The sequence below is a fragment of the Semicossyphus pulcher genome, unplaced genomic scaffold, assembly GCF_022749685.1.
Source record: "Semicossyphus pulcher isolate SPU_LCO1_2020_fin unplaced genomic scaffold, fSemPul1.0.p SCAF_22, whole genome shotgun sequence".
Taxonomy (NCBI): domain Eukaryota; kingdom Metazoa; phylum Chordata; class Actinopteri; order Labriformes; family Labridae; genus Semicossyphus; species Semicossyphus pulcher.
Window position 1 is genome coordinate 8,391,758 of NW_027211696.1, and position 14,142 is coordinate 8,405,899.

The window sequence follows — 14,142 nt, forward strand, 5'->3', positions numbered from 1 at the left end:
AGGGTTGCGGGAAGGAGGAACGGTTGTGAATATTTTGACATCTCATACTCCTTCATTGCTATAACTTTCCTAAAACAACCACCTCCTCTGAGAGGACAAAGTCTGCCCCTGATGTTTCAAACTACGATAGGAAATTAACGTCTAATAAGACTTCTTTTGATCTCTCTTCCTCTACTGGTGGGACAAAGTTTTATACACTTAATTAAAAACTCTCCAGTGCCACAAATCGGATCAGTTACCTGCACTGCGTCTCACCCTGCAGTCGTCATCCCAGTCCTCGACACTGGTGGGCTCCAGCCTCTCCGCTCCCGCCCCCCTTTGACAGCCAGCACCGCCATGTTTTGGAAAGAGCCCTAATGATAAATAGCATTCCAGGTTTTGTGTGCTACGCGAAAGGTTATGTTGTCTTTATTGGCCTGACAGACGCCTACAGTCTTCTGTAAACACAACAGAGATGTCTGTGTGAGGCAGCAGGTGGACCAATTTGTCATGTCGTCCGTGGCGATCACTCTTTCTCATTCACTCTCACACAAACTTGCTCGTGTAAACACAGCAGTAGCTCTTTAGGTTGTACCAGGAAAACATCCTTGCATCTTTTTTTTAACAGCAGGAGATTTTTTGATTTATTAGCAGCTTTGGTTTATGTGGATTTAAACGCAACTATGCATCAAGCAGCGTTTTATTCCACCCTCGCCAGCTCTTACTCAAACCATATGTCTTCAGCTGGCATTTGTATCGCACTGTTAGACTTATCCAAACAGAGCTTGAGTGTGTGTGTGTGTGTGTGTGACTTTGTAGCCGGTTAGGAGGAATCCTCGCCTGGCGCTGAGTAGCAGCTCCGCCTGCGTGTTTATACTCCTCTGCTGACCTCGTGACCCAAAAGGTCGTGATGCTCACTAAAGCAAGCAGCGGGTCACAGACACATTTGGACACACTCTGTCTGGCATTAGCGTCTGTGTGGGCGTGCGAGAGGCTCGCTAAACATGCTTGTGTGCAGTCAGGAAGTTCAATAAATAGATGTGGAGTGTGAGGCTCATGAGGTCACTCTTAGCTTCTCCTCTTTGTCATCATTTTTGTCTTTATTTTATATCCCTCTATCCTCACTTATACACAAAGAAAAGATCAGTCAGGTTGAAGTTGCGTGCATCATCCCTCGCTTGGACATCCTGTAGACAGCCAGCCATGCCAGCAGGGTCAAAGGTGAAATGTTCCACCTTGTTTTAAGCTAAACAACCTGTTGTGTGTTCTCAGATTATTATCTACTCTGCGCTACCTTGATATTCAAAGTTCTGTCTGTCCAGCCTGCTTCATGTGTTTCATGAAAGCTTCACACATGCCTGTCAGACTGATCTACTGTTCTGTCGTTAGCTAACCCCTCACCCTGCAACACATTGCTGTGTAACCCTTATGTTCACGGGCGGCTCGGGCACACTGTATCTCAATACGATTCTGATTTATTACAGAGTCGGAGGTGTTGATGACTTACTATGTTTTGAAGGATAGATATTTTATGGCTCAGTCGTGACGCTGTGCTGATGATTAATTCCATTCTCTGTCCGTCTGCAGCACCGTGCGCACATGGGACCTGCAATCCGAGAAGAAACACAAGTCAGTGTTCAAGCCGCGCTCCTTCCAGGGGAAGAAGGTCATCCCCACGTGCTGCACCTACAGCCGAGATGGGAAGCTCATCGCTGCGGGCTGCCAGGACGGCACCATCCAGATCTGGGACAGAAACCTAAGCGTGAGTCCTAAAAAACACACGCATACCAACCGATGCGGAGAGGGTTGTAAACAGAGGATGTCTGTTTTGTTTTGGCCTCGGGTGCAGAGTCATGAGCCTCAGGTCATCCGGTCACAGGGCAGAGAGGTCAGAGTTTAACACGTCACTAACACTGACCAGAATTCAAAATTCCTGCCTTTTAAATGCATTTGACCAAACGTGGAGGAGTTTAGAATATTATTAAATAGCCTGTCTGAGCAGTGTTGACCCTGTTCTCACATTAACCAGGTCCATTTAGTGAGAACGGGCCAGAGAGCTTTCATTCCATCTGAATTCTGCAGCCATATCAGAGGCTCTGTGAGGCTTTACTTACAGACACAGTGGTGCTTTGAGCTCAATGCTAACATCTGCATGCTAACAATGACTTGGCTATAATTCTTCTACCATAGACTGTTAGCTATAGATAGCCACACCCCAAAGCATACCCTTCTTAACTCTCTATTTTACTCTAAACAGGACCATACTTTCGTAAATTAAAATAACTGTGGGCTGAAGTAGACGTATACCTCTGAAATTAGAGTGTTGACACAGGTCTTTCCGACACTGGAAGACCCGCGTAGCGATGCCGATTGTCTCTTTTCCCATTGCCAGTGAAGTATACTCCTTTTGGTCTCTTTTCTGCTGTGTCACCGTCTGACATCACAAACGCATGAAAAGATGTTACGGTGTTAGGTCTTTATTGTATCTTTTACTCATTCAGTCTGTTCATCAAATTTGGAGCGATGTTCGAGCGCTGCTCGGACTGAGATGCATGGAATTTGTAGCTGAGATGACGAGGAGTCGCAGAAATTACAGACGGAGCATAGCATGGCCCCGGAAAGGGGGCGGAGATTAGCGTGTGGACACGGGTTTTGTGTTCCCATCAATGCCGATCAGAGCCGAGGCAATAATTACCCGGGTGCAGAGTAATTTGACCTGGGCCTGAATGCCGATTGCAGCCTTTCCCATTAAGCAGAAAAGCCGTGTGTTAGCAGGTGTTAGCGGGCTTTTTGCCCAGTGGGAAAAAGGCTAAAGATGCCCCCCTGCTTGCCAGGTTCAAGGCACTTCCGAATGGGCCTTCCTTTTATTCGGCAGCTCTCTTCACTCATTATATACAGCCTGTGGTTCACACACACTAGTACAGCTTAGGCTGATGGGAATGCCGTTACGTGTATTTGGTTTGGTCCACTGTATTTTGCTGTGGACGAAAGTGCTGGACAAACTGTCTGACTGAAATTGCCATACCTAAAGCCTCGCCGTGAGTGTGGCTCAAAATAGCCGATTATATAACTGAATTAACGCGTGATGATTGAGAAGAGTTCCATGAATTTTACCGGGGGGCCAAATCACAATTACCCTCTTTACATTTTCCACTATTAGTTAATTATGTAATTAGGTGATCAAAGTGTTCATTCCATTCTTCGAGATTCACGTTGTTGAGGTAATTGTTGATCTTGGCTCCTCAGTAGCTTTGCTCTACTCGCTCTTGCGCACTCTTCTTCGGCTGTTTTCACTTGAGTTATTTGACGAATCGTCGCTGTGGATCGAAATGACTTCCATTCAGGGTTGGAGAATGCGTCTCCTCCATCCTTTATCCGGTCGATGTTCTGGGTCTCAAATGTCTTATCCCTGATGGGTAACCAGTGCCGATCCTTTTACTCATTTTTCTCTCTTCTTCATGTCACAATAATGCATCTCTGGTTAGTTTATGGGCAGAAAATACAGTTGTTTCCTGACAAAGCATGTTTGGCAGCTTACCACACACTTACTTGTTCACACACAGATGGGAAGAGGAAGAAAAGAAAGGTGAGAGATGGGGGCTAAGGAGACCTGCAGCACTCATAATTCTGTTCTTGCAAAGAGGACATATGTCAGGCATCAGTCCAGTTTGGTATTGTCTTACATAATGGCTAGCTCTTTTGCAAACACACTTTCCAAGGTGTGAGAAATATGTTATGGTTACTCATTTGGGAGTCCTAAAACACTATAAACCCACATTTTAAGACTGTTATTAATAAAACTGCACACAGATATTGCCAAACACAAGCGCGAAACTTCCGACTTGTTTTTCTGCCTGCAATGTTTTGGCGTATTTCTACTCTAATTCTTCCGTTCCGCTTCATATCCTTTTATCTGTCCGACCCTATATGTGGACGAGGTCGAACGCTCTGTTATTTCATATGAGCATAGTGAGAGTGACAATTAAGCTGTAGTTAGTGAGTTGGAACAGCTTGATTGGACAGAGGGGCTTATCCAGATTAGTCAAATGAGAAGTAGGCTACGCGATAATTACTCCCAACTTCATAATCGCCGGACAAACAAAAAATGTAGTTAGACGGAGGGTTTGTTTTCTGCTCTCTTATTGTCAGAGCTTTTGTGTACCGTATGTATGGACTCCCACTTCTCCTCCACTCAACAATCACCCCATCCCTAAACTGCTCACAGCAGCAGACTTGGAGGGAAAATTTATTACCCCTCTTTCACCAAACTAAATATTTACCTTGCGCCACATAGCAGCTTACAATAGTCATGTCTGAGCCTGACCACTGGAGCCTGTCCCGTCTGAATGGCTCGAGAATTTTGCCGGTGACCTCTGACCTAATCATCAACCTGTGCTGCTGACTCAAATTCAGCCACAAGCCTAAAAAGGAGGCGACTTCCCGATGCTTTTATTGCTGCTCCCTCCCTCCCTCCCCCCTCTCGAAGGAGGCCTATCTCCCGTTGTATCGCCACTATTACTCATGGCCAGAATATGCAGGAGGATCAATCACGATCAATCAAGTACATGACCTTGATCTGGAGCTCAGTCTGAAGAGAAGCTATTGAGGATGACACACGGTGCTCTTGAACCCTGACACGAGCTGATTGATCCTACAATGGGAGTCAAGGAGGTCTCTTTGAGCGGACTGCCACAGAGAGTGATTGCGCACTCCTTCTCTGACCAGAGGGGTCGGTGCCAGGATTACAAGACTGCATTTAAATGGTTGCCAGGTAATGTGCACTCTGTGAATCTTTGTGCATTGAGGGGTGCGGGCCTTCGTTCAAAAACATTACCACAGAGACCTGGGGAATGTTATGACGTCATGGTGGACGTAGATGTTTGCAGACATCAAAGCGGGACCCCGAAAGAGGTAGTTTTGATGAACTCCTCCGTTGGGGAGTGTTATCACGAGATGACATGGCAGACTTCCTCTTGCCTTCTGCATCTGCCAGCGTTATGACTCAATGCAAGAAGTCTTCCCTGACTGTTGCCTTAAGCCCATCGTGTTCCAGGCTCCCTTGTCCCCACTAAACATTGTGTTCTTATTCCAGTTACACACATGTTTTGTCACCAGCATAAATCGACTGGCCAGCACATAATTTACTGTTGGGCGTTACTGGCCCAATAGGACCCTCAACACAGTAATGTGACTCTGCACAGTATCACTGTAAAGTAGTTACCCTGTGGGTCGTAAAAGATTGAGCGGAGGAAGTTTAGAACAGACAATCAAAGACGAGCTTCTTAAAGTCCCATGAAAATGTTTAGAAAACTTCTACGATTTAAATACCCCCTCGAGTGCGTACACGGCGCTCTTTATGGACATGTCTTTATGGAAGCTTTGGACCACTTCCACAATCTGATCGTAAACATCTGCGTGCTGCATGATTTCTTCTACTGCCACACAGCTTGATCTTCCCTCTATCAACCCTTTCTACATGTGGGCTAAATAGTCACTGCATGACCTTCAAGAGGTGCTTTTCATTGGATTTGAATCGTCAGTCCAAAAGACCCCAAGTTGACTCTTGAGTTGAATCTCTGCACTTTTTTAGCTGTGTCATTGTACACATACAGGCGTAGCTTTGCAAACAAGTCTGAAAAAGATCCATCAGTTCCTGGGGTTTTATTACAGAGAGCTGAATTATCCAGGGGTCCAAAATGAAACAGACCCAGTAATGAACAGCGGTAAAAATACTGAAAAAAACTTAAAAGCTATTTTAAAATCATTTTTTCCCAATGCCCTGTGGCAGGCGCAGGATGTCAGGAGGGGGCGGGGAGCTGAGCTGCTGCCAGCTTGTTTTTGGGTTACAATTCCTTCAATGTTTATCGTGACAAAGTTTTTACAGAGAACCAAGGTATCCTCATCGGTCGTGTCACTCCAAAGCAAATGGAACCAGTAATTAAATCGCTCCTTGTCAGGGCTTTGGGGACTTCAAGCTGAGCTCCCACTAACTTTAGCTCAGCTTTTTTCTCTGTTTCCAGACGTCCGATGACTAAAACTCTTTATCCTATGATGTAACACCGATCAGCCAATACATTATGACCACCTGCCTAATCTTGAGTAGGTCCTCCTTTTGCTGTGCAAACAGCCCTGACCCGTCGAGGCATGGACTTGACCACTAGACCGCTACAGTAGCTCTTGTGTTTGCCTTGGCTGCCCATGACCCTGTCGCTGGTTCACCGGTTTTCATTCTTTGGACAGCTTTTGGTAGGTCCAGACCACTGCAGACCAGGAAGAGTGTGATCCTCTCACACATGCACGCGGCTTCACCATCAACACTTGTTGATTTCCATGAAAGATCAGAGCAGCTGTTCAGGACTGCGGTTTGGCCACTTGATCCTCAGAAAGGAGGTCAGAGTGAGATGTTACATCAGACTGCGCAGTGGGCATCAGTAAGCCTTTCAGGTGTGCGGTTGTAAAAGCATGGAGGCTGGGGGGAAGGCAGAGCCTTGCAGTATTTATATAAAGATATTCAGATAGTGTGGTTAGGAGCAGTTGGCCCTGTGGTAGATTGTTATCATAGTCTGCTGAGGATGAAACCCAATCCTGTGGTCCTCCAGCCATTTATCAACTCCTGCTGGAAGTGTGCATATGCAGGCATGTGTGCACGATCTTTTAGGAACTAGTAGCATAAAATGTCTGTAGAAAACTGCTCTGCTCAGCTTGCTGAATAAGACTTTGAGAACGTAGCTTAGTGCTTGTTCATGCCAGGGAGAAGGGCACAGCTTACAGAGGATGTCACAAGGCTCGAGAGAAGTTTCAAACAACATACGAGAATCCGGTTTCACAAACCGGCTGTGTAGATTATCACAGGAAGCAAACACCATGGCATCTACCAATGCCAGCCAACATCAGGATAGTAAATAAACACTCAAGCTCTCACAACCGCAGTAAATGATCTAGAAATAGCTGGCGGGGGTGTATGTTTGCAATACGCAGCTAAAATAACCAGCAGCTACCTATAAAAGGCACTGCTTCTACAGATAATTATTCATGTTTGAATGAGATTAATTGTTTCCTGCATTGTAATTATTAGGCTTCAGTATTTTTACCTGACCCATTTATTGTCGTCTTGTCTCTGTTTTTCTTTCCATTATTTCCATCACAGTAGGTCGAGAGTTTTCCTTCCCTCTTTTCACCTGCTTAGGGTGAGAGAATATTTATAAAAACAATGACGTGCAGAAAACTTTCTTCTCAGTGCAAACCAAACCGACACTGAAGACAGCATAACAATACAACATTAGAGGGGTTAAAACGCAGCATGTGCTTACAGCAGATGGTGTTAATTTTAGAAAGAAACACGTCACATGTGGAATGATTCATCGCAGGCCGAATGGGAGCTCATAACTTTTCTTACAAGTTGACCTGAGAAAACCTGCGGCCCGAGTGAAAAACATGCCGTTTGGGATCGTGTTTTAGAAAACACAAACTCAAGTTAAATAACTTGATTTCATCACCTTCCGCTCGCGTTTAATTTATGGTGTATTATCACATATTTGGTGACGTGTCCTAGCCCTGCAACTCTGCGCGTCTCAGGCAACACCATTATGTCCCTACAGACCTGCCAGAACCATCCTTAGCATTAGAGATAGACCGATATGGTTTTTTCAGGGTCGATACCGATTATTAGTAGTCAAGGAGGCCGATAACCGATATTTGAAGCCGATATTCATTTGCAGTAAAAGTGAAAATATTGGCGTCAAAATTTTGAATAATACAAACTCCAACACTTAACTTTGTTTAAATGCCTTTAAGCATATGCATCAGAGCCAAAATAACCCAATTTTAAATTGATCACTTATCGGCCGTCGGATTAAAAAAATTTTTTTTTTAAATTTAAAAAAAATAAATAAAAGAATAAAAACATTTAAAAAAAGGCCGATGCCGATATGCGTCAATATGCCAAATATCGGCGCCGATAATCGCCCCGGCCGATAATCGGTCTATCCCTACTCAGCATGAGTCCCATGTTTATGATGTGCCATTGTGGATCGTGTAACACTTCATAAGACAAGATAATTGCAAGAAGGTTCCATAGCAGACCCCCCCCTGTTGACCCAATGCAACCTATTTGTGCCCATCATGCACAGATGCGTACACAGTATGCGACTAACGTTTGGATATGCTTCTTTGGTCTGTGAGCACAAAACACAGTTGTGCTTCGGTCATTGTGTTGGCCTTTTTGAAACGGGGCCCCCACATGTCTTTGTTTAAGTTAATTGTCAAAGCTCAGTCAGTCACCATACTTCCTCAAGGTTTGGTTCAAGCCTTACACCTAATGCTTTAGCTGCTCTTAAGTAGGCCAGCGATAACCTGTGACCAAGCTGTAAGATTAGAAATTGTAGTTTTTGCATTAAATCGACCTCTTGACTTTTGTTCATAAAGTCAATTTCAAAGCAGCAAATAGGTAGATGATGTAAGATAACAAAAGCAGAGTGGGTTTGAGTAAAATGATGATGGGAAGCAGAAAATTATCCCCTCGGAGACTAAAGAGGCTAAATGGCCGAGGGCTGGAAAAAAAGGAAACCATGTTATCTTCAGTTCAAGGTAACAGTGTTATCTGTCTGGCCAAGTTAATAACTTCCCTCCATTTACTTTGGAAGTGCAGTATGGCCTCGTTTCCTACGCGTATCATAAGGACACATCACTCATTCACCTCATGCTCCACTCTCTCCTGCTGCTTTTTTTTCGCCAGCGTTTCTCTATCTTATCTGTCCTCCACACTCTGTGCTCACTTCAAATTCCTTATCCGCCTCGCTCAGTCAAAAGCCCGCGTTGCTGCAATGCTCTTTTCACTGATTTATTTGCATTCCGTTTAGAATTAATGAAAACGTAGCCGTATAAACCAAGGTTATGTTTGTTTGAGTGTTAGCAAGCCTACTTCCCAGACTATTGCTTCACTGCTGTCTCTTAATGATCGATCGTGGTTATCCGGCTGCACGGGCAAAATAAGGCTCTGAGAGGTTAATGTGGGAGGAAGCAGAGAGAAGACACAGGCAACAAGGCACTGATGTTAGTGGTGACTCAATTACTTTATTTGATTATGGACAGAACATGAATTGGCATAAATTTTGATAATCTGTTAGCTGTTTAAGTCATTGTTTTAGCTTCTCAAATACTAGACTGTGCAGCTCTGTGGTTTTACATCCGTGTGAATCAAAGGCTGTTGGGTTGAGACGGACATTTCATAGACAAAATGATTGAAAACAAACACCGATCAGCCATAACATTATGAACACCTGCCTAATATTGTACAGGCCCCCCTTTTACTGCCAAAACAGGCCAGATCCGTCGAGGCATGGACTCCACTAGACCTCTGAAGGTGTGCTGAGGTATCTAGCACCAAGGCGTCAGCAGCAGATCCTTTAAGTCCTCTAAGTTGCAAGGTGGGGCCTCCATGAATCTGGATCATGGCACATCCCACAGATGCTCGATTGGACTGAGATCAGGGGAACTTGGAGGCCAAGTGAACTCCTTGAACTCATTGTCTCACACGACTCATTGTCGTGTCAAACCCTTCCTGAACCATGTTTGTGGCAGGGCGCATCACCCTGCTGAAAGAGATCACTGCCATTAGGGAATACCGTTTCCATGAAGGGGTGTACTTGGTCTGCATCAATGTTTAGGTAGGTGGTACGTGTCAAAGTAACATCCAAGGTTTCCCAGCAGGACATTGTCTAAAGCATCACAATGCCAGGATCCACAATGTCCCCAGGTAAGCGACGCACATTGTTCCTGCTTTCAACACATCAGCTTTGAGGACAAAATGTTCACCTGCAGCCTAACAGATCCCTCCCACTGACAGGTACCATTGTAACGAGATAACCAGTGTTATTCACTTCACCTGTCAGTGGTCATAATGCTATGGCTGATTGGTGTACATTCAAACTAGTTGCATCTCCTATTGTTAAATTGTATTTGAACCGTTATCACTTCTGCCCATTGTCCACATTTTGAGATGCAGTGTACTTTTCCAGATCTTTTCTTCTTGCTGTTCTTTTGTGTGTATGTGCTAGAAAGATATAGAGGGGGGTGGGGGGGTGGGGGTTGTTGAGCTGGGTTATTTCCAGCCTGGAGCTGCAGACCTTGGCACACACACTCTCTCTCTGTATAACAGTAATACACCACTTGCTCAGAGTGAGCAATGAGAAAGAACATCGAATGGCGGGCCATGTTGGAAACAGCTGTTTGCAGGAGAAGTTAAAATGCTTCTGTTTGCAGGGGCACAAGTCTGCAGCAGCTGGGATTAATTAATTTAGGATGAATTACATGGTTTCCAGAATATTCCTAAAATACCACCACTGCTCCCCCGTCTTCTATAACTGTTTAAATCAGCCGTAAACCCCATGATCTACAAAGGTGAGATTCCATTCCCTTCAGCTTACTCTGTTCTCGCCTCCATACAATGACCCTCAGCTGAAATGTCACCCAGCCTACTTGGTTTTCAGTGGTACATGTTGATCATCACAGCCAAGTTGAAGGGGTCACATTCTCATATACGGCAACATGCCGGGGAAATAGTTATGAGGGCATAATTACACACATGATAGGCCTGAGGAAGTCCTTCAATTTCACTTTTAGCAGGACTGTTGCTAGCTTTGTCCGACAGTCCAATGTTAGACAGAAGACAAAGAAGAGCAAAAAAAAAGAATCCACATTTGAGAAAGTGATTCACTATCAATGTGTTTCCAGGTTGTCTTAGGAACACCTGGAGGGAATATCTTCATATTTGACACATGGGTCCACTTTGAGAGGATAAGCTGATTGGACATTTGTAGTCAAAGGTTACAGTCCCGTTAACCTCATGTCGTTCAAATTCGTGTGAAATTGATATCTCAGCAACACGTTATAGGAATTTTTATAACAGCTGGTTAATCTTTTTTCATGTGTTTGAAATCCTCTCTCGCTCGCCCCCGTGCTTACCTGTTCATTCTGCTGTCGCAAGAAGGGTCTGCTGGCAACCACATGTGGGGAGAGAGGGAGAGAGTGTTTAATGATTGTGGTGCGACATCTCCTGTTTAATGTAGGCCTACCCTACCGGTACTTACACTGATCAGCCATAACATTATGACCACCTGCTTAATATTGTGTATTAGGCATGTGGTCTGCTCTTTTACCGCAAAAACAGGCCTGACCCGTCGAGGCATGGACTCCACTAGACCTCTGAAGGTGTGCTGAGGTATCTGGCACCAAGATGTTAGCAGCATCCCCATTAAGTCCTTAAGTTGCAAGTAACGTCAACATGAATGGGAGGACCCAAGGTTTCCCAGCAGAACATTGCCCAAAGCATCACCCCGCCTGGTGCCATATTTTTCACCAGGTAAGCGAGGCATATGCACCCGGCCATCCACATGATGTAAAAGAAAAGGTGACTTATCAAACCAGGCCACCTTCTTCCATTGCTCCGTGGTCCACTTCTGATGCTCACGTGCCCATTGTAGGCGCTTTTGGCGGTGGACAGGGGTCAGCACGGGCACCCTGACTGGTCTGTGGCTACACAGCCACATACGCAACAAACTGCGATGGACTGTGTGTTCTGACACCTTTCTATCAGAACCAGCATCAACTTTTTCAGCAACTTGGGCTACAGTACCTCTTCTGTTTGATTGGACCCCCGGTAAGCCTTCGCTCACCAAGCACATCAATGGCCGCCCATGACCCTGTCATCGGTTCATGGTTTTTCCTTTCCTTTGGACCACTTTTGGTAGCTACTGAACACAGCAGACCAGAAACACCCGACAAGAGCTGCAGTTTTGGAGATGATCTGACTTAGTCGTCCAGCCATCACAATTTGGCCCTTGTCAAAGTTGCATACATCCTTACGCTTGCTCATTTTTCCTGCTTCCAACACATCAACTTCGAGGACTAAATGTTCACTTGCTGCATAACATATCCCGCCCACTGACAGGTGCCATTGTAACGAGGTAACTGATCGGTGTATGTTGGTGTTTGGTTTTGGGAAATGCATAATAGCACAAAGTCAAAGTCAAACAATCTCAGACTTGACAAATCTCACATAAGAATGTGTAAGAGCTAGTAGTACTCCCCATGACAAGTAACCAGACTTTATTAAGTAAAAATCCTGGAGTTTCCCTTCAACTGCTTCAGGGATAGGAGTGTCATTTACTTCCTAGCCCACACTTTGTTTAAACACTTCATCCCAACAACTGTAAACCACTGCTGTCTCCTATTCTTCTTGCACAGCTGCTGTTGAGAGGCAAATTGTCTGTATTTGCTTTTTTTTTTTTGGTGGTTTAAAGTTTGATGCAACTCCTATAAAAGTTGTTGCTCCTGGCTGACATTTGCGACATCGCACTTGCTTATATATGTCTAATAATATGAAGAAATCAAAAGGCAGATGTTAGCCCAGGGCTGCAGTTAAAAGGGTGTCTGATGTTTATTATTGGCTGGTTAACGGCACGCAATGGGAATATAATAATACCACTTCAGGTAGCAGCAGGGGGAAAAATCAAAGTTCCATCTGCCAATCAGGCACCAGGGCTCGCCAAGGTAAATCTCTGTGGTCTGGAGCCTCGCTGAAGAGCGTGGTGGGTACAGTGTGTGAAGTTGGTGGTATTTCATAAGCTGTGGCGGGCTTCGTAGTTAACGGTAAAATATGGTGTTCGTGGAGGAAATGGAAACCGTGTGTTGTTTTGAAGACAGAATGAAAAGGTCTTTTTGTCTGCTACTAGTAGAGCAATGGGAGTTTGACACTGTAGGAAATGTGTAGGAGGTCCTGTAGGAGACCAGGGAGATTTGTGTAATTAATGATCAATTAAATTTAATCTTTTCACTTGTACATTATCAGACACAAACAGGATGAAGTTGCTGCTATCTTGGAATAATCTTAAAGTCTCAAAGTCACATGCTAACATATCGTTGTTGCTGTTTATAAAGGACCTGAGTCTTCGCGATACCAGACCCTGTATACATGTTTTAGTCAATGTCTTTTCTTCTATCTCTTAGGTGCACACAAAGTTCCACTGTAAGCAAGCCCACATCCCAGGATCAGACACCTCCTGCCTCTCCTTTTCCTATGATGGCATGACTCTCGCATCACGCGGAGGTAAGAAAAACACCTCAGCCTGATAAACAGCCCCACTCAGAGCCCCCACTTTTTTAAAGTCCATTTTCAAATCATTCTAAGAGGAGTTTTTAAGCAGAGCTTCTCTCCGTCTGTGCAAAGAAACGGGAGCCACAACCAACAGAGTGAGTATAAACCGAACAGAAGAGAAAACAGAACAAATGAAGCTTCCAGAAGCTTTGGAACATAATTATAAACAGCAATAACTTAGTGTAAGAGTCCTTCACTTCACATCTTTCTGTTATGTAAATAAAAAAGAACTCTCACAGTCTTGTTGTATAGGCAGGAGAACGTAACGCACTACAGCCAACTAAACAACCGCTCCACTGTGATGACTCCGCGTGTAGTAAATCTCACACTTGTCTCCATCTGTTTTCCAGGTGATGACACTCTGAAGACGTGGGATATACGGCACTTCAGGAAGCCTGTGAATGTAGCCACCGGCCTGACCAACTACTTCACAATGTGAGACGAGATGTGTCATCTTGAGTACAATCTGCTTGGTAAATTATGAGTGAATAATGAACTGATGTTTTTCTGTGTATAATGTCCTCCCAATTAGGACCGACTGCTGCTTCAGCCCGGACGATAAGCTCCTTGTCACAGGGACGTCGGTGAAGAAAGACGAGGGAAATGGAAAGTTGGTGTTCTACGACCGAGCTTCCTTCCAGAGGGTCTACGAAATAGAGGTCACCAATGCAGTAAGTTCGGCCTCTGTCTCCACCAAACCACAGCTGCTCTTTTTGCAAGATGTTTTTCAACTAGTTAATTTAATACTTTGGTTACAAACCGAAGTGACCAAAAATGATGCACAGTGGAAAAGAACCCAGATGGGTCCACAATGAAACAATGAAAACATAATGAAAACAATGTGCATGTCCTTCATTCTCCTCCTGCTAAGCATTCTGGCCTCAAACAAAAACTGCAGCATCGAAATGTTTCTGTGTGGTTATCGCAGCGGTAGTTTAAGGCCTCATTATGACAGCTGAACAGATCTGACTGGCCTGGCATGGAGTTTTATTTAGCTTCCTATTTAACCC

At 44.6% G+C, this 14,142-nt stretch overlaps 1 protein-coding gene across 1 annotated transcript in view; it reads left to right on the plus strand.

Annotated features, from left to right (window-relative positions):
• The window catches only part of LOC138602092 (WD repeat-containing protein 70), a 45,442-nt gene that overhangs the window by 14,674 nt on the left and 16,626 nt on the right, over positions 1-14,142 (plus strand). The window contains exons 10-13 of the mRNA XM_069673482.1: positions 1,567-1,741; positions 12,985-13,084; positions 13,483-13,567; positions 13,665-13,803. Coding sequence (XP_069529583.1) covers positions 1,567-1,741; positions 12,985-13,084; positions 13,483-13,567; positions 13,665-13,803 — 499 coding nt within the window. The remainder of the gene's footprint in view (positions 1-1,566; positions 1,742-12,984; positions 13,085-13,482; positions 13,568-13,664; positions 13,804-14,142) is intronic.